The following is a 20,349-nucleotide window of genomic DNA, read 5'->3' on the forward strand; positions in this document are numbered from 1 at the left end:
CTCACAAAATAACCTGTATTGGCTGGGCGGGGGTCTAGGGAGCCCAATGATGTCCTGAAGGAACCCAGGCTAGTAGTGGAGGCTAGCGAAGGATGTTTCCAGCACAGTGGCAGGCTGGTCGAAGGCATGGAGGCTGCGTGTGACAAGGGGCAGAGAAGAAGCCTTATAAGTATGGGGCAGCTTGTATGTCTGATTAGGAATGAAGGCTTTACTCTGAGACATGGGAAGACATGGAACGTTTGTAAACAAAAGAGGTGCACAAGAGGAAATAAAAGCAAAGAAGCTAGTGAATCTGAGTAGTCCTGCAATACCTATGCAGTGGGTCTCCAACTTGGGAAAACTTACTCATCTGCTGGGGAGCCTCTTACAATGCAGTTGCTGGACCCACCCCAGGAATGAGACAGCGTCAGACTCTCAAGGTGGGCCAGAATGCTGCAATTTTACCAGGAGTCCTGCCAAGCTGGCTCATAGACCAAGCTTGAAGACAGAGAGGGCTGCAGACCAGGGGGCAGCAGTAATGACAAGGTGACCCCTGGTGACCCCTCCCCTCTATATCACCAGAAGGCCCACCAAGAGAGTCCACCTGCAGCCCAGGCAAAGAAGTGTGGCTCCAGCAAAGCACCAGGAGTGGTTTTATTGCATACACTGTAGATGTTGCTTAGGAAAGACAAAAACCCAAGGCCAGTGCCTTACTTTAATATTCATTATGCATCAAATGATACATTAGCCAGTGTGATCCTGCAAATGGAGGCTGCCTACCCACCAAGGAGGGCTTCTATTTCAGCTAGTGAAAGAGAGATCCCCTTAAGTGGAGGGTCAGGGAAGTCACAGCAGTGCTTCATGCCTCTTAATACCTTGTCCATCATCAGTGGTGACAGTCTGGGCAATAGTCCAGCTCTTGTCTTCATGACAATCATCTATTCTCTTGACTTGATGACATGTGGGTGGACCCTGGAGCAACCATCCTGAAGGGGGCATCCTCTCTTGAGTGTTCAAGGAGCTCTGTCCAGAGATGGAACCCTCTGTTTTCAAGCAGGAGTCCTGGTACAAGAGGAGACCCTGCTCGGGCTGACAATCCCAACACAGGGTTCAGAGAACCTCACTTCTCCCTACATTCTCCAGAAGTCCCACACAGAAGCTCTTTTCTAATGGCAGGATGGAACAAGGGACACCTGCAAGCAAGTCTTCCTCCAACTTCTGGTTGGAGGCCCGGTTGGGGCAACCCATGTTGGTACCTAATCAAACATTTGGAAGCAATCCAGGTTTTAGTCATTGCCCATTTTTATTTGAAATTCTTGATGTAAAATTATTTTCAAGGAACAAAAGAGATTAAATTAGATTAACATGTCAAAAGATCTCACATTATAGAAAGTGATCTGAGACCAAATTAATATTAATAAAAAAGATAGGCCAGCAGAACCTTGGATAATTTAATACATTAAAACTGGGAGTGGGAGGTAGGGAAGGAGAAAGAGGAATGTACCTTTAGCACTTATTTATTCTAATTCGTATTTGTGCTTCATCATGAAGTTGTTTTACTGTAGAACAGATTCATTTAGGTTTATTCACTCATATTTCCATATGAAATCAAAATACAAGTGGAAATGTATTCAGATCAGGAATCCACCTTCTGATGGTTCTTTTGAAAAAAAAAATCAATATGTAAAATAAAAATAGAAACACCCTTCCTCATATACTTAAATTGCAGCCAGAGTAATGGGATAACCACTATTTATAGAGCACATATCTAGCCATTTTTTCTAGGCCAAAGGCAATGTTCTAAGCTATCAACCTGGGAAAAGAGAGGATTAAGTGAAAAAAGAGAAACAACACCTCAAGTTAGAGCAACCCAATCCCCTCCATTGGTTTTTATCAGGAATTGGGGAACTCTGCTTTGGCTAAGGCAGTGGGAGCACCCCCAAGGGCTGAAAACAAGAAGGGGCAAGGAGGAGGCTTGCCTATGGGATCTCAGAGTGAGCTTTCTCCTTCCCAAAATCAACCACCAAGTCTGATTGTTCCACTTCCAGGTCAGACTCAGTAATTCTTAGGTAACTCTAAACAAAACACAAAGTGACAGCATCCTCTGCAACAGTCTAATCCCATCAGAGCCAGTAACTAAAAGCCATTATGTTGCAATTGATTATTTTATTTTCCAATCAGCCAACAGTCCCAACTTATGGCTTTCTTCCCTTTTTACGCAACGACTGTCCTTCTCCAGAGAAAGCGACGAATCTGCCTCCAGCTTCATCCTAAGTGTGAAGATAAAATACTATTTTCAGAAACTCCTTGGAGGCTTAGAATAAATGCTTTATTCTGTTGACTCATGTGCCAGCCACCCATTTTCCTCACTTCCACATTATACATAATAAGAAATATCTTTGAAGTGGAAACACAAATCATAGTCTACTGAATTGAGAAACAAAACCACAGAATCACAGCTATGCCTCTACCACAGCCTTTATTCTCAGGTTGAATGTACATCCTTTTGCAGAAGAATCACATTTTCAAAATGGAAAAATGTAAAAAATATAAAATACACCCCAAAAGAAGAATCATCTGTAATTTCACCACCCAAAAATATTTCCAGCCACTTTATTATATATGACTATATATGACCTATTATACTTCCCGAGTCTCAAGTCAATGAATTTCTTTTCTCGTATATGCTACAGAGAATTCCATCATGTGGGAGAGGCAGTCTTCCACCACTGGATGTTACTACCAGGTTTGCGGTATTGTAAACAGTTGTGGTGAGCAGCTTACTGTGTTTGTACTCAACTCTTGATTTTTTTTTTTTTAGAAGTATTATTCTTCCATAAAAGGACTGTGTGTTATTTTTATTTTTAATGCTTTTAATATTATGGTCACTAACCAGCCCTCAGAAACATTCAATCAAGCTATTTCCCCACCAAAAGAAAGAGGGCTTGTTTTTTTTCTGAACTCCTGAAAACAGCAGGTATCTTTTCATCAGCTTGTATTTGCTAGTCACTTGGAGGCGTTATCTGTGCAAGAGGATTTCACACTCCATAGTACATGCCCCTGCCTGCACTTGCCCCTCCTGACCTCCATGCAGGAGTGTACTGGTGTGGTGGCAACCATGTCAAGTTGAGTCACAGCTAAACCAATCAGCCTTCCTTTTCTGCAGAGCCTTCTGTCTTGTCCTGCTGTTCCTGTGTCTGGCTTCTCTCTTCTGCACACATTCAATCACAGCAGGCATCCCGCTGTTTTTGTCTGTTTGCAGGTGCATCTCATGGGGCCTTTAAGCTGCCCTACCTGGACTGGCCATCTTCTTGGTGCTATGAATGTCTTCAGGGCTCCCTATTTCCTGGACCTAAGGCTTTCTTATTTCTACTTTATTCCTTCATTTTAGTAGGGTACATCCTCCAGATGCTTCCTGAGAAAGGATGTTTGAGGAATACCTTTTTGTGAGATCCTACATATCTGAAATTAGCCTTTTCTACTCTCATGTTTCCCTGATAGGTTTGGTTGGTGTTAGATTGCTGTGGCTGCCATAACAAAATATCACAGCCTGGGTGGCTTAAACAACAGATAGTTATTTTCTCATGGTTCTGGAGACTGGAAGTCCACGATCAAAGTGTTGACAGGTTCGGTTTCTTCTGAGGGCTTGCTCCTTAGCTTACAGATGTCTGTCTTTTTGCAATGTCCTCACACGCATGGTCTTCCCTCTGTACATCTAACTTTCCTCTTCTTACAAGGTCACCAGTCAGACTGGGTTGGGGGGCCACCCTAATGGCCTCATTTTAACTTAATCACCTCCGTAAAAGCCTTTATCTCCAAATACAGTCATATTCTGAGGTGCTGGGTGTTAGAGCTTCAACACAGGACTTGGGGGAATATAGTTCAGCCTGTAAGAGTTGGGTACAGAACTTTTTAGAAAAGTTCCCTCTCAGAATTTTGAAGACACTGCTCCAAGATCTCCTAGCTTCCTGTGTCCTGCTAAAATGATGCCATTCTTAATCTGTAGTACAGCCACTTTCTGCCTTCTGAAAGTTTTAGGATCTCTTCTTTGCCTCAATAGGGGGCTATTTTCATTCACAGTGTTGGATGCTCAGGGGGCCCTCCAATCTGTAAACTCTGTGCCCTTTAGTCTGGGGACATTACTTCCCTGATGGTTCCTGCCCCTTTAGTTTCTCTAATCTCTTTTCAGAACTCTTCTGATTTAGAGGTTAGCAGCAGAAACTTCCTGACTACAGTCTTCATTCTGGGGTGAGCTGGCTGGCACATTCCTCAGGGTTCATCAGACTGTCCAGAAAAGCTCCTCCAACTGCAATAAGCAAGTCTGGCAGCCAGTGTGTGAGCCAAGCAAGGGAAGGATATCAAGGGTGACAACATTCAGGATGCAAACTGTTACTCATTTGCTCTTTTAGTTCAGTCCTATCCACTGTACTGATGGCCCCAGCCTCGGGACCTGTCGTGATGCCTCTTCCAGAAGACGAGCCTCCAGTTTTCTCCTGGGGTCAGGCAGGTACATCCCCAGCAGGTTAAGGGGATAGTGGCGGGGGGTTGGGGAGAGGAGGTGCTGTGGTTCGGTTCTTTGTGACACACATTCCATCTTTGTCCCCCATTGCCAGAGGTGCCTTTCAGAGGTCTACTCTCTACACCAATCTGCCTCTTGGCTTTCCCCACAGTCAGCTCAGAATGTGGCTTCCATGGCCTGTGAAGTCAGTTACCCCTTCTGTTCTGGGGCTTTCAAAGTTTTGTAGCAGCTGCCTCCTCTTCTTGCCAATGTCTTTATTACCTTATTACCTTGTGCCACAGCTTTCCTGAGGGTTCAGGATGGGGTAGCGCTAAGCATGTGCCTTCAATCCCATCATCAGCCACACATTTCTTCTCCAGTACTTATGGATTAAACAGCTCCAGCTGTGCCCCGCCCTCCCTTTCCTGTATCTCCAGCAGTCAGGTCACAAGTCAGCCTGGAGGACGGCCCTGCTGAGGCCTCCAAGCTGGAGGCAGCAAGCCCCAGCATGTAGCTGGCAAAGGCTTGGAAAGGCACTCAAGGAGGAATCAGAGGGTAAGGTCTCATTGGGGAACCACACTGGTTCCTCTGAGCCTGGAAGTTTCCCAACACCGTGTTAATTCAAGGAACATTAAGACCAGGGCGGGATGCAAAGGGGTAGGAAGTGTGTAAACGGTGTAGTGGTCTCTATCCCCAACCACCCCACAGGAAGAGGGGAAGAGTTCAGTGGCCAAGGGGCTGGTGATGGCCCTGCAGCCAGGATCCTGAGTGGGCTCACAGAACATCTTCCCTCTAGCCTACTCTAGATCCCCAAGACACTGAGCCTTAGGGAAAAGGAACCAGGAGAGTGGTGGGTCTGAAGTGCTGGTGTTCTAGAAATAACACGAATTGTCCCTGAACCCTAGGTGCCCTCACCTCCACACATCTTCAGGCTCACATGTGTAAAAATGCAGACAATCACGGCAGCCACCTCAAGGGACGGGGCTGGGGATTAAATAGTTAACTATGGCACTTGGTCAAGGCTCTGTGAGCTGGTATTGTGTCGATCACCACTGCCAGGTGACACCAGAGCTGTGGCCTACACACTCCCCGCATGGTCTCAACGGGACAATCAGGCTGCCAGGGAGAGGAGGGCCCTAGGCATGGGGAAAAATATGACAGAAACATCCTTATTCAGAATGGAAAGAACTCTCCAGTCATCATTAACAAATAAAACTTCTCATTACCAGTAAAATAAACTCACCTCTTCAACCTTTTTGACCAGTGGACGTGAATTTCTGATGAAAGTGATCTTACCAAGTTTAAATTCATAATTGGGAATTCCCCTGTGAAGGAGAGCAAGGAGGAGAAGTGTTAGTTTCAAGAGAAAAAAGCATTAAAATTCATTTTTTTTTAATGTTTATTTTTTGAGAGGGGGGTGTGGAAGAAAGAGAGCACACACACACAAGCGGGGCAAGGGTAGAGAGGGAGAGAGAATCCCAAGCAAGCTCCATACTGTCCATACAGAATCTAACATGGGGCTCAAACTAACAAACCATGAGATCATGACCTGAGCCCAAACCAAGACTCATACAATTACCCGACTGAGCCAACCAGATACCCCACATTAAAATACCTTGTTTTTTTTTAAGTTTATTTATTTATTTTGAGAGAGAGAGAGAGAGAGAGAGAGAGAGAGAGAAAACGAGCATGCACATAAGCAGGGGAAGGGCAGAGAGAGAGGGAGAGAGAGAATCCTAAGCAGGCCCTGCATTGTCAGCGCAGAGCCCGGCATAGGGCTCGATCTCACAACCCATGAGATCATGATCTGAGCCAAAATCAAGAGCCGGACACTCAACTGACCGAGCCACCTAGGCACCCCTAAAATTCATTCTTGACAATCAAGAGGAAGGCAAGCAGAAGATACAAGTGTCCTCCCGACAACTCTCATTCTGGGGTACACTGCTGTACCCACTCTGGCCTTGGGCCAGCCCTCTGGTGCTCCCCAGCATCCTTCCTGAAGTAACCTGAAGGCAACTGGGGAAGAGGCCTGTAGACCTGGGGCCTGGCCTGCAGGGAGGGGTCACCTGGAGGCTTGGGGGCCTCATCATCTCTGTCCTCTAGCCTCATAGAGCCTGCAAGGGCTACATTCACACTGAATTCTTTAAGCTCTCTTAAGAGACTGGGTAAAACACTGCCAGCATTCTCCTTCTGCTCTAACACACATGACATATCCCTGCCACCTCCATGAAGGCCACCAGAGCAGGGAAACTGCTCTAAGAGTCTCTGGGCCCCTAAACAGAAACACATTAAGTAAGGCAGTTCCTGCCTCCTGTTTGAGGGAAGTTGACATAATGTGACTTGAATTATTTGAAGTCACAAAATAGGAAAACAGGGAGATTACTAAACAGGTAGTGGAATGACCTGAAACAGGAAAGCAAGCTGATCAGGTACTACTTGGGAACAGGTGGAGGCAGAACTGGAAGCACCAATGGAGGCTGTGGGAGAGGCTTGGCAGTTGAGGAAGGGCACCAATACCCACTGTCCCCCTCCCCACCCCTCCAGAAACAGTGGCTCTGGTGGTGCTCCAGCCCACTGAGGAGAACAGGCAGGGGTCATCCATAATACTGCCAGCATCCTTGGTCCAGGCTTGGTCTCTAGAGCTCCAGTGAGGTGGCCCCACCCCAGGAATCTGGCACAGAGCCTCCCTGTAGGATGACAAAGCATCAGGCGGGAGCAGAGTCAGAACAGACCCACCTTTTAATGTCTCCAGGCTTGATTGGGGAGGGACTGGGCTCTACACCTTTCTTCTTCCCATCCAGTCTATTTCCAGAGCCGGAAAAGGCCTAGACAGGTGAGCAAGAAAGTGCGCAAGAGCTAGTGAGCATACACATGCCCTTTGCCCAGAGATCGTTGCAGGGATGTGTGTTGGAGGTGGGCTGTCCAGATCCCTTAAGAACTGAAGCCCTCACTCCCCAGCTGCTGGAGTATGGACAGCCGAGAACTCTCCGCCCAGCTCCTCAGAAGATTACAGTGAGATGAAAGGAGCCTCCTGGCCCAAACACAGCCACTCTACGGGGGCAGCCAATAGCTAATGACAGGTTGAAAGGTCTGGCCCTAGCTTCTGCAGGGCCACCCAGCTCAGGGCCCCAGGGGTGGGGTGGGCTAAGGCCTCTGTTGCAATGCCCCACAGCTCTACTTTCTAGTCCATCTCCTCTGCTGCCTCCCAGCACCCTGGTGCCAGCACACCAGCCATCTCTACCTCTTCCCAGGAAGGCTGGCTGGCGGCAGCGCTGGGAGGTCACACTGCAACTTCCTTTCACAGAGGCCATGTTATTAGGGATAGAGCAAATGTCGTCATGTCTGGTCAATCTAAGAGAAGAATACGTGTGTCCTATTTTAACTTTTTGGTAAGTTAGAAATCTTCAAAAAGAAGAAGAAAAATTGGATCTGCCTTGTAGAACTGTTAGGAGGATTCCAGGAGAAAATGGATGTAAAGTGCCACGTAACCGATAAAGTGCCAGATATGTGTGTACACGGATGCCCAGAGCCCCAGTCCCTACGGAGGTCCCCAGATGGCACAGTGGGCATACAGAAAGTTAAATGTGTGGCCTGGTACTCACACGGAAGCCCAGCTCTCCAGCATAGCCGCTGTGGTCAGCTTCGCCTTCCTGATAGGGACAGAAATCATGCGATAAGCCTCTCAGCAGGGATACCCCAGCTTTTCTCTTGGGCCTCTCATTGCTACTGCCAACCCTGCACCCCAACAGCTGGGACACACTGTTCCACGGGAGCAGGGCACGTGGCCATGTCAGCACCGGCATAGGCCAAACGAGAATCAGCTGTCAGGACAAACCCAGGATGCCCTCCCACAAAAGTCCCATTACCAAAGAGGGCAAACAGTGCTGGAGCTGGGGAGGGATGTTGGTGAAACAACTTACAGCAGACTCCTCATGCTGGACTTGTCTTTCAGGCTCCTTGTAACCCAGTGGGGCATCGAAGTCTACCTGTGGTGTCAGAAAAGTAGTTTTGGGATGTGGAGACACTTAGGCTTCCTTAGCTTTTCTAGTTTAATGGAGACAACTGTCGGTTCACATGTGGCTGTAAAAAATGCTACAGAAAGTTGCCCTGTATGCTTTGCCCAGTTTTCCCAACGGTAGTGTTTTAGAAAAATTGCATATAGTATCACCACCAGGATAGCAACAGTGACATGATCCCACCTTCCTGTTCAGATTTTCCAGTTTTATATTGGCTCACTGGTGTGTGCATGTTAAGGCCTCACAATTTTATCACAAGTGTAGGGCAATGTCTCCATCCCCAGCTGAGATACTGGACTGTTCCAACATCACAGGGACCCCTTGAGTTGTCCTGTTACAACCACACCCGCCTCTCTCCTGGCTTTCTCTCCTAACTCCTGGGAACCATTACTCTGTATTCCAAGTCTAAAGTCTTGCCAGTTTCAAGAATGTAATACACATGGGACATATAACATATGTCAGAATATAACCTTTTGGGATTGGCCCCTCTTGCTCGGCAGCATTCCCTGGAGATCTACTAGGCTGTTGTGTGTACCAGTAGTTGCTTCCTACACAGGAGCTAAGTTTTCTTAGCTTTTTATTTTTTAAGTGTATTTATTTATTTTGAGAGAGACAAAGACAGTGCAAGTGGGGCAGGGGCAGAGAGAATCCCAAGCAGGCTCCACACTGCCGACAGTGCAGAGCCTGACGTGGGGCCCGAACCCATGAAGCTGTGAGATCACGACCTGAGCTGAAATCAAGAGTCAGATGTTTAACTGACTGAGCCACTCAGGTGCCCCAAGTTTCCTCAGCTTTTAAGAATATTCACTCTTTAGGGGCACTTGGGTGGCTCAGTGCAGTTAAGCATCCGACTTGGACTCAGGTCATGATCTCACAGTTCATGAATTCAAGCTGCACACTGGGTTCTCTGCCATCAGTACAGAGCCCACTTCGGATCTTCTGTCTCCTTCTCTCTCTGCCCCTCCCCTGCTCACACTCTCTCAAAAATAAACATTTAAAAAAAAAAAGAATATTCCTTCTTTAGCATGTCTAAGATGCTGGTGGGTGCAGCCATCTCAGAACTGGCTACAACTCTGCCAGTTCTCTTGGTCTAAGAAGGATCATAAGGTCAGCAGCCTCCTTATAATGTTCTGGTATCATCTTCCTCCTCTTTCACCCAAACAGTCCCAGGGGCTACATGACACCCTCGAGGGGAACTGGCCTGCAGGGGCCATCAACTGCCCATCTTCCTTCACCCCAAGCGCACTTGTAAGCAGCAAAGGTACTCACGTTCATGTCACACTCAATGATGGACACGGCTTTGTCAGGCTTGGTCTCCATCACCCGCAGTTCATAAATCTGTAGGAAAAAAACAAAAATCAGTTTCACAGTTCGTGGCAGCATTGGGGGTTGTCGTCATTCATGTTACTGTGGCTCCCTACTAGGCTCGCAGACACATCATTCACCTCCATGACCCCCTCCCCCAGATGCACTTCTTGCTATGACAAGGGGGCTGCCTTTGTGGGGGAAGGCTGCTTTGATGCCCATAAGCGGTTCAAATCAGACAAGGTAGTTATGCATCAAATTGCAAAAGACACAACCTTTATCCCAGGAAGTTCACTTCTAGGAATTTATTCTAAGCAAATAATTAGCTAAATACCCAAAGAGAAAATTCTGAGAATGTTCACTCCAACATTGCTAATAATAGTGCATTCTCAAAATACCTACCAATAAATTGGCCAAATGAATAATATTTGTTCACATATATGGAAATTATAGTCGCCAGCAGAATACCATGCAGTCAATGGGAGAAGTTAAAAAAAAGTCATATTGCTGTATGTCCAAGATGATCTCAAGTGTGTCAAAAATGTGTATCAAAACATCCAGAAGCGGGGTGCCTGGGTGGCTCAGTCAGTTGGGCGTCTGACTTCGGTTCAGGTCATGATTTCGCAGTTTGTGGGTTCAAGCCTTGTGTTGGGCTCTGTGCTGACGGCTCAGAGCCTGGAGCCTGCTTCAGATTCTGTGTCTCCCTGCTGTGTCTCTCTGCCCCTCCCCTGCTCATGCTCTGTCTCTCTCTGGCTCTCAATAATAAATAAACATGAACAAAAAACAAACAAACATTCAGAAGGGTAAGAACAAAAAGTGGCAGAATCTGCTTTTTCATGCATCGTTTCTGGTTTTCTGTTTACCTGAGTATGTCTTGCTTTTACAAAGAACAGTCTGGAGAGTCCCACCATTAAACAAAAGCCTCAAGATTAGGGGGAGGGTCCCCAAAGTAAACTGAGAAGGCTTCGTGTGCCCAGTCTGTTTTTAAAAGTTTCCTCATTATTTAATAGAAAATGAACAGGGGCGCCACAGTGGATCAGTCAGTTAAGTGGCCAACTTGGGCTCAGATCATCATCTCAATGGTTCATGAGTTCAAGCCCCACATCAGGCTCTGTGCTGCTAGCTCAGAGCCTGGAGCCTGCTTCAGATTCTGCATCTCCCTCTCTCTCTGCCCCTCTCCCACTCAAACTCTGTCTCTCTCAAAAATAAACGTTAAAAAAATTGGGAGAAAAAAAAAAGATGAACAGAAATGAATGCATGCTACTGTACGGATGTAACGCAATTTCTCCAGTCAAAATCTGGGCTGACTCCAATGGGTTTGCCAGCACCACACTACTACCAAAACTGCTATGAAATCTGTACATGCACCCCTGTCTCCGGAGGAACATGTTCTCATTTTGCTACAGTACTGCTTTCAAACTGCAGGTCACAAGGAATTAGTGGACCATAATACCAACTATGTTGCAACCAGAGCTGGGAAAGAAAAATCTTAGAAGGAGCACAATAGAAATGCTAGAATATATTGCGTGAGGTATACTTCCTATACTTCCGTGACAATTTCTAGTGTTTTGTATTATTCTTAAACGTTCAACATGTATGTGGAGTTCCCAGTTAGTTTTACTGACTGAACTTTTTCTTGGGTTGCAGACACTTTCACTCTGAACAACTCTTCAGGCTTATTCTTTTCTAATATTTTAGATGTTCTTGCTCGAGGCTCTCCAACGTTATTACTGCTTTATGTGGCGACATTTACCAAGATTTACTTCATGTTTGCTAGTTTATTTGTTCACCATTCCTTCTGGCATGCTGGTCTTTCCTTCTAGGAGAATGCTTATTCCTGAAGCACATGCTTTTGAAGTTCCATTAGTAAATAAACTCTCTGGGATTTGGTTTATCTGAAAATATTTTGATTTTGCCTGCATTCTTTAAAGATTTTGGTGACAGTTACTTTCTGTCAGCCTCCGAAGATACAGTTGCTCCTTGAACAACATGGGTTTGAACTGCCGCTGGTCCACTTACGTGCAGTTTTACAGTACAATACCTTAAATGTATATTCTCTTCCTTGTGACTTCTTTTTTTAAATTTTTTTCATGTTTATTTATTATTTTGGGGTGAGAGAGACACACACAGAGTGTGAGCGTGGGAGGGGCAGAGGGAGAGACACATAGAATCTGAAGTAGGTTCCAGGCTCCAAGCTGTCAACACAGAGCCTGAATAGGGGCTGGAACTCGTGAACCATGAGATCATGACCTGAGCCAAAATCAGATACTCAACCAACTGAGCCACCCAGGCACCCCTCCTTGTGACTCTTTTAACAACATTTTCTTTTGTCCAGCTCCACGATATATATAACATGAACTATATGTGTTAATCGACTGTTTATGTTCTTGGTAAGGCTTCCAGCCAACAGTAGGCAATTAGTAGTTAAATTTTGGGGACTGAAAAGTTATTTGTGGGTTTGGTGACCCTAACCCCATATTCTTCAAGGGCAAACTGTATTCTGCTATTTTTGGCTGTAACAGTTGCTGTTCAAAGGCTTACTATTTACCGTTCTTTTCTAAGTACCTTCTCTCTGCTTATTTGGTATATGCAACTCACCCTGTTTGATATATACTATACTCCCTGTTACTTTGGGCTGAAAGCCAGTTCTAAAACAATTTAATTTATTATCTCTTCACAATATTGTGGCTCCATCATTCTCTCCTGCTGGGATTTTCACAGTGTGTGTGACTCTCTCAGTGTACCCAATAATTCAGTCTCCCCTATGCTCATTGCCTTGATCTCTTGTGTAGAAATTTTTTTTAATCTTATTTATTTTTGAGAGAGAGAGACAGAGAGAGACAGAGAGAGTGAGCAGGGGAGAGGCAGAGAGAGAGAATCCCAAGCAGGTTCCACACTATCAGTGTGGGGCTCGAACTCACAAACCATGAGATCATGACCTGAGCCGAAACCAAGAATCAGATGACTGAGCCTCCCAGGTGCCCCTCCGTGTAGAATTCTAAGGCATTTCTCCAGATTTAGCTTTCATTTCATTAATTCTTTGTCAGCTGTTATTTAACTCTTTGTTTTTCAAACCCTCCTGGTTATTTTTGGTAGTCTTATTGATTGCTAAATTTTATGATTCTGTTTTTAAAAATATCTTTGAACATTTTACACATAAGTACTTTATGTTTGCATCTGAAAATGCCAATACTGATTTCCTTAAGGGTCTATATCTGCTTTTCTTGTCTCTGCTTGGGTGTCAGGTGACAATGTCCCCAGGCAAAGCCAGGTTCTGCTTCCCCTGTGCCCCAGAGCGCTTGGAGCACCCTGCAGGGCCAGCTCCTTGAGGGCCCGTCCAAGGGAGGGAATCACAAGGACAAGGACCCAGGCTACTTTGTTTCTGTGTCCCCACAGACCAGCAAAGGGATTAGCTCAGATCATAGGTGCAGTGGAGAGGTTCTAATGGAGGCACAATCAGTACCCTCGGCCCCATGGGATATAGACTATGATTAATAATGTTAAGCTCATTCACCTGTAAATGCAATCAATCCTCAAAACAGAGCTGCTGAATGAATTACTACAGGGGTTTAAACATGAACGCATGAGGATTTTAAAAAGCAAAGAGTAGGTAGCAATCCTGATAAAAGCCATGCATACCCTGCCTAAAAAGAACCTCCATTCATTCTGTGCTGACAGCCTGACAGCAGGAAGCCTGCTTAGGATTCTCTCTCTCCCACTCAACCCCTCCCCCATTCGTGTGTATATGCTCCACATACTCTCTGTCTCAAAATAAATAAATAAACTTAAAAAAAAATGGGGACCCATGGATGGCTCAGTCGGTTAAGCAACTGACTTCAGCTCAGGCCATGATCTCATGACCCATGGGTTTGAGCCCCGGGTCAGGATCTGTGCTGACAGCTAAGAGCCTGGAACCTGCTTTGGATTCTGTGTCTCCCTCCCTCTCTGCCCCTGCCCCGCTTGTGCCATCTCTCTCTCTCAAAAATAAATAAAAATATTTTTAAAAAAAGAAAGAAAGATCCCTCCCCACCACCCCCCATTCAAACATCAGAATGGACACTGCAAGTCTTCAGGTATGACCTACGCTGACCTTGGCTCTGGGCCCTATTGGCCCCGTGGTTGAGACACTCACCTTCTCATTGTAGTTGATGGCAATCACATCCCCTGTGGTCAGGCAGGCAAAATTTCTTAATGCGTTTTCTAATCTGCAGACACACACTGTTAAGGCAACATGGCAAGATAGGCACCTTAAATCTGAAACCAGTTCTATAAAGGTTTAGATGATCACTGTCATAAAGTATACCAGACAGGCATATACTGGGCTGGTGCTAAAACACACAGCTTTGATACAGTGAGATATTACTCAGCAATAAGAGAGGGTGAACTCATTAGATGGATGAATTTCACCAACACTGCTGAGGGAAAGAACCTGCCACAAAGTGTTCCCTCAAAAAAGGCAGCTCTCTGAGGGGTGGGAAGCAGCAGGGAGGTTCCTAGAGCTGGATATCAGGTGAGGAGGGGCAGGCAAGGGCACAGCAGACCTTTTGGGAAGATGGAAGTGTTCTGGGTACATGGGTGTTCACGTTTGTCAACTGACCAAACTGGGCGTTTTATTGTATGTAAATTACACTCAACAAGTTGATCTTAAAAATCCTATGGGAGCATGGAAGAAAAAAAGACTGAATGAATCATAAATAGGCCCCCTCAAAAGTTCATCAAAAATCAAAGATGTTCTGACACTTGTTCTTCTATCTTTTGGGTGGTAACCCAACTTTAGGGCAGTATGTTCTAAAATAAAAACTAAAAAAATAAAAATTAAAGAGGGAAAGGGAACCTGTAAACCCTTTTTATAATTGCAAATAATAATAATTTCTCTAAAACTGAATAACCCAAATGCCCAGGCAAGGGAGTTATACCTAATCACACGGAATACTTTAACCATATCATCCTTGTCAATTCAGAGAATTACTTTAAATAGAATGGGCAAACATACGACACTCCTCCAGAACCTAGCACTGTGACATGGCATACCAGGCAAGGCTCTCAAGAGTCTGACTTGAGAGGAGAAGACTCAGCCTGTCCAGGATCCCTTCTCTTGGTCAGACAGCCTTTCAAGATGAGAACAGCTTTGTGAAAGGGCATTCTGTGTACACTGTCTTCGCTCCCTTGCATAAAATGCCATGCTGTTGGGGTGCCCTTCCCTTAGCTCCAGCCCAGCTGTCAGAGCCAGCCCACTGGGTTTCTGCATCACAGCTCTATGTGCCCAACCTTCTTGGCTCTGTGCTGAGTCTGCCTTTACTAAGAGCGCCTTTATCCTGCCTGTCAGCCAGACCCAGGAGCACTAGACTGCCTCTCCGCTGACGAAACTGACACTCTTTCTCCATGAACTAACAAGTTAACCATGCGGATAGAAACAGCCTCTGAAAACAATCTGGAAAGTCTGCACTGCAACACACATGAAAATCCAGAGAAGATCAAAAGGGGGCGTGGTCATCGAGGCAGACACTCCTGGGCACTGATCACCAGACAAGCACCTTCAAGGCAGTGCTCTGAGGCATCAGGTGAGCAGACATGTCACAGTATGTCACCCTGCCTGTAAAACGGGAAGCCTCCAACAATGAGTGTGGCGAGCACAGCTCCCCAAGCCCACACCATGTCCAGGACCAAGTCATAGGGAACTCAATACGCTGGTCCAGACATAGTCAGCAAGAGACTCACAGCCCACACGTCCAGGATGTAGCCGACATCAGCTTGCTCCTGGGTTGGGGTTGGGGACAGTGTGCAAGTAGGGAGGGTAGAAGCAGTTTTTTTTTTTTTTTTTTTAAACTACCTACCTGTCTGTATTGTTCAACTGTGTTTTATCGAGCCTTTTAAAAACAGATAGTGGAGTGGTTGCCCTATAACAAGATCTCAACAAGCAAGCCAGGGCCTCCAATCTAGAGGTCTAGACCACAGACCACACACAGCATGCTCCTTGCCCACACCAGTTGTTTCTTAAATTATCAACACCCATGTCTGGCTCACATTCAGAGAATTATCAAAAACCACTAAAACCTAAAACCTTTTCTTTTCTCTTGCTTACAGAAAAATGTACTGTGTCACTGCTCCCCAATGGTTTGGAGTGAAAAGCATTAACCCTGGGTAAAAGGTGAGGCTGAGTAGCATTCATGGTTGAGGTGGGGCACGAGGGGCCCGTGAGGGTTTGGGCCTTAGAGGCAAACCAGCCAGCCTCCTTCCACCAAATACACTGAGCTTTGTGCCAGGTGCCCCAGTCTACCTGGAGGAAGGGTTCCACTTTGCTCTCAAGGAAGTGTCTGGAGACTGTCCAGAAGAGGCCCAGAGAGTGCCACGTGTGCTTGTCCAGGCCCAAGCCCAGGTCCAGGCCAGGGTGGACATGCTGGCTAAACACCATTATTCTCAAACCACAACTCCAATCAGAAACAAATGTGTGGTCCCTAAAGTAGGCACATGCTCAACAAAGAGCTCGCTTTTTACAGACTGCCAGCACACCCCTCCCTTGTCCAGAAGAACCCTTATCTCAAAAGGATACACTGCTTTGGGGTTGGTGATGTCCAGGAAGTCAGGGCTCTGAGGCTGGAATTTGGAGTACGTGGCTACTTGAAGGTTGACACTCTCCACCTGGACCAAGCCCCCTTCTTCCAACAGCAAATTCTGCATCATCTAAAAGAAGAAGAAAGCTACATGAGGCTCCTGGAAATCAAAGGGCCAGCATGAGCATCATCTAACCACACACTCAGCAGGCCAAAGTCTGGCATTCTGATGGCTCTTCCTTGGGTCCCTGGAAGAGGAGCCGGAGATGAGGACTTGGGGACATGTAATTTAATTGCGATTTGATGTTAGGAAAGAAGGTAAAGCCAACCAGCAAGTGAGTCAAAGGCGTGAAAAGAAGGAGGACTTGGGGTACTACCTAGGTGCCTGCAGCCAGCAATGTGTCTCCGTCAGCCTCTAAGAAAAGATGGTCCCCTAGAAGGAAAGGCCACTAGCTCCAGGTCTCCTAGGGACAGTGTTTCCCCAGGGAAGCTCACCCCTCCATACCTTTGAGTTGTCTCACACACAACTTACAAGGCCTTGGGGCAAACACGGCTGCAAAGGGAGTAGGATAATGATGGCACCACGTGGGCTTACCTCACATGGAATGGCCATATAGCTGAGGCAGGCACAGGGTGGTGACAAGTCCCCAGAGTGTCTGCTACAGGGGGCCACATAAAACTGACAAGATAACTTCATACTTCTATGAAACCACCCTGTGTGGTGGGTGCTGGGTGAGGAACAAGGCAGAAAGATATGAACAAAGGCTTCTGAGTACCTGGTGTGCAGGAAGTCAAGAGACCATAAGGCTGACACTCAAGGGTCTGAGACAAGGAGGGTGGGCCAGGAATGAGGAACCCTGCATGTCTTGGGAGTGGTTTTTTGCTTTTTTATTTTAAACTTTCTTTTTTTTTAAATTTTATTTATTTAAAAAACAATTTTTTTTTTATGTTTTACTTATTTTTGAGAGCAAGAGAGACAGCACGAGCAAGAGAGGGGCAAAGAGAGAGAGGGAGACACAGAATCTGAAACAGACTCCAGGCTCTGAGCTGTCAACACAGAGCCCAATGCCAGGCTTGAACTCACAGACCACGAGATCATGACCTGAACCGAAGTTGGACATTCAACCGACTGAGCCACCCAGGCTCAGAGAGAACCAGGGGCACCTGGCTGGCTCAGTCAGTAGGGCATGCAACTTTTGATCTGGAGGTTTAGTTTGAGCCCCATGTTGGGTGTAGCTTTAAAAAAAAAAAAAAAAAAGCCAAAAACCAAAACCAAACAAACCCCAAAAAACAAAAAAAACCTTAAAAAAAAAAAGCGCAGTGAGAACCGTATGAGTGAGCCTTTACACACCCATCCCTGGGTTCAACAGGTCACAGCTAACCTCGGCTCCTCATTCAACACCCCACTCCCTGACCCCATCCCACACTGGGCTGCCCTGGAGCCAGTCCCAGGCATCACATCCCTTCAAGAACACTTCACCCAGGCGGCACTGACGGACCAGCACTGTGGCTCACAGAGGCGGTTAGGAGGTAACTCTAACAGTCCAAGGACAAGATACAGGTAAGAGGGAGGTAGGCCAGGGCCAAGGAGGGCAGAGGTCATGAGTGAAGCTAGAGGGTGAGCAGGGCCTTGTGGGCCTGTAGAGGTCCTGACACACTCTCATTGAAGGACACTCTTCAGGCTGGTGTGGTCGCTCCAACAAATGTAGTACACATAGTAGGACAGGCACAAGGCAGCAGGCTTTCACGCACTCCCAGTGGTCCTGGGCGGAGATCTCGATCTAGGCCAGCAGATGAGGCCTCAGGTGCTAGAAGAAAGGCCAGCATCTGCTCCAGGCTGACTTGTCCTGAAGAGGCCTGGGAGCTCTGGGTGGGACAGAGCACCTAACAGAAAGCACCTGCTCACGTACCGCTGAGGGTCAAAAGATCCTTAGGCCAGCTCTGCAGCAGCAACTGGAAACGCCTAGGCAATCATCTGCTCTGGCCAAGAGCTGGAAGGCCAGCCCAGGAAGAGGCAGGTCTATGCTATCTAAAGAAGCTTCCCAGGGAATATGATATTTCCTGGCAAAAAGGATCCAATTAGTTTTCTGGTCCAAAGCATCCTGGGAGATTGGACAAGGGGCCACCAAGTCTGTGGGTTGGAGAGAGAACTTTGGAGGTACGGTGCACCCCAGTGTTACCACCTCCTCTTTTACCTCTACACATGGGTCCCAGAGTAGCTCTGAGGATCCAGAGTGGCCCTGAGAAGTTGTCAGTGTGCAACACTTCAGCCACCCACATCACTCTATCCGATGAGTGGGACAAGTCCTCCTGCCCAGGAGGGGCACCTGCAGACCTACAGGACAATAAGGTACCAAGTGGCAAGTGTTGGGAAGGGCAACTGAGCAAGGAAGCAAATTGAGTCTGGGCTTTGAAGCGTGAGTAAGAGCTCCTTTGGGACAGAGGCTGGGAAACAACACAGGAGGGACCAGGAAGCAGGTGTGATGGGAGTGCAGGGATCCCGTGGGGAAAAGGCTGGCCGGGCCTACCATTAAGGAAGGACCCAGGCTCAAGAGAAAGTTTGAGTGCAAAAAAGAGACTTTGTTTTTATGGCAAGGAAGTGATACACTTTGGAAAGACTCAGTTACAGACAAATATCTAAACACACACACGATGATGTGACAAAACTGGGGGAGAAATTAGACTTGGGGAGCAAATGTATAAAAACCTAAAATTCCAGGGGTGCCCTAGTGGCTCAGTCAGTTAAACATCCAACTCTTGATTTCAGCTCAGATCATGCATGGTTTTTGAGTTCCAGCCTTGCATTGGGTTTTGTGCTGACAGTGCAGAGTCTGCTTGGGATTCTCTCTCTCTGTCTCTCTCTGTCTCTCTCTGTCTCTCTCTGTCTCTCTCTCTCTCCCCCTCTCTGTTCCTCCTCCGCTTGTGCTCTTAAAATAAATGAACATTAAAAAAATAAATCAAAATAGAAACCTAAAATTCTGTACACAGACCACTTCAAAAATACTCCTGCTTCATTATTTTCGCAAAAGCCTTGCCTAGGAAATGGCAGGTAAACAGGTGGCTGTGGTTTCTAGGCTACCAGTTGGTCTACTGTCAAAGAAAGGTCACCCCCCAGCATGCAGAACCTTGTTCCGAAACCCTTCTCTATTAGCCATGTCATTGTTCCAGGGGCGAGGCTCTCCCATGTGCTGGGGGCCCTCCCTACTTCAAAGCCCCAACCTGAGACTCTCAGACTCTGAGACTGGCACAGTCCCACTCACCCAGTGTGGGAGGTAGCAGATGCCCTCGTCGGCCACAAACTCCAGCACACCACAGTGCGTCATGCGGTCTGAGTTCTTGTTGGTCAGTTTGAACAGCATGGGGTAGGTAATGTTGAGTCGGCCTAAAGAGGAGAAAGAGGCTGAGGCAGAGCTTCGGTGAGGGAGTTCTATTCTCTGAATGCGCTCCTCTGAAAATCAGCCTCCCTGGGTGCTCCCCAGAGCAGGCACTCAAACCCACATGGTGCTTAGGCCCCTGGGTGCCTACCCACCCAGTAGACCCCATGCTCCCCTGACATATCACTTGGCCCAGAGCTCAGGAATGTTTGGTGACCCAGGTACACAGTACCGGCTCACACTTGAAGTTTTCTGAAACCCCAATTTTAAAAAGTGATACGTTAACTCATTTATTCATAAATAATTTCATTGCCACCCATGTGCTGGACAAAATCCATGCCTGCAAGGGTTTCTAGTTAGAAGGGTGGAAAAGAGCCTATATGTCCATCAACTGATAAATGGATAAAGAAATTGTGGTTTATATACACAATGGAGTACTATGTGGCAATGAGAAAGAATGAAATATGGCCCTTTGTAGCAACGTGGATGGAACTGGAGAGTGTGATGCTAAGTGAAATAAGCCATACAGAGAAAGATACCATATGTTTTCACTCTTATATGGATCCTGAGAAACTTAACAGAAACACATGGGGGAGGGAAAGGAAAAAAAAAAAAAAAAAAAAAAA

At 46.6% G+C, this 20,349-nt stretch overlaps 1 protein-coding gene across 3 annotated transcripts in view; it reads right to left on the bottom strand.

Annotated features, from left to right (window-relative positions):
- Positions 1-1,259: 1,259 nt before the first annotated feature.
- UFD1 (ubiquitin recognition factor in ER associated degradation 1) overlaps positions 1,260-20,349 on the bottom strand; it is a 26,251-nt gene continuing 7,161 nt past the window's right edge. For 2 of the 3 annotated variants that reach the window (XM_049620567.1, XM_049620568.1), the window contains 9 exons: positions 19,610-19,731; positions 16,349-16,479; positions 13,931-14,003; positions 9,763-9,831; positions 8,398-8,463; positions 8,080-8,127; positions 7,214-7,302; positions 5,721-5,802; positions 1,260-2,249 (listed from right to left, as the gene is read on the bottom strand). In XM_049620567.1, coding sequence (XP_049476524.1) covers positions 2,175-2,249; positions 5,721-5,802; positions 7,214-7,302; positions 8,080-8,127; positions 8,398-8,463; positions 9,763-9,831; positions 13,931-14,003; positions 16,349-16,479; positions 19,610-19,731 — 755 coding nt within the window. In that variant the 3' untranslated portion in view covers positions 1,260-2,174. The other variant, XM_049620569.1, reaches the window with a different exon arrangement.

This window comes from Panthera uncia (assembly GCF_023721935.1).
Source record: "Panthera uncia isolate 11264 chromosome D3 unlocalized genomic scaffold, Puncia_PCG_1.0 HiC_scaffold_8, whole genome shotgun sequence".
In the NCBI taxonomy this organism is placed as follows: Eukaryota; Metazoa; Chordata; class Mammalia; order Carnivora; family Felidae; genus Panthera; species Panthera uncia.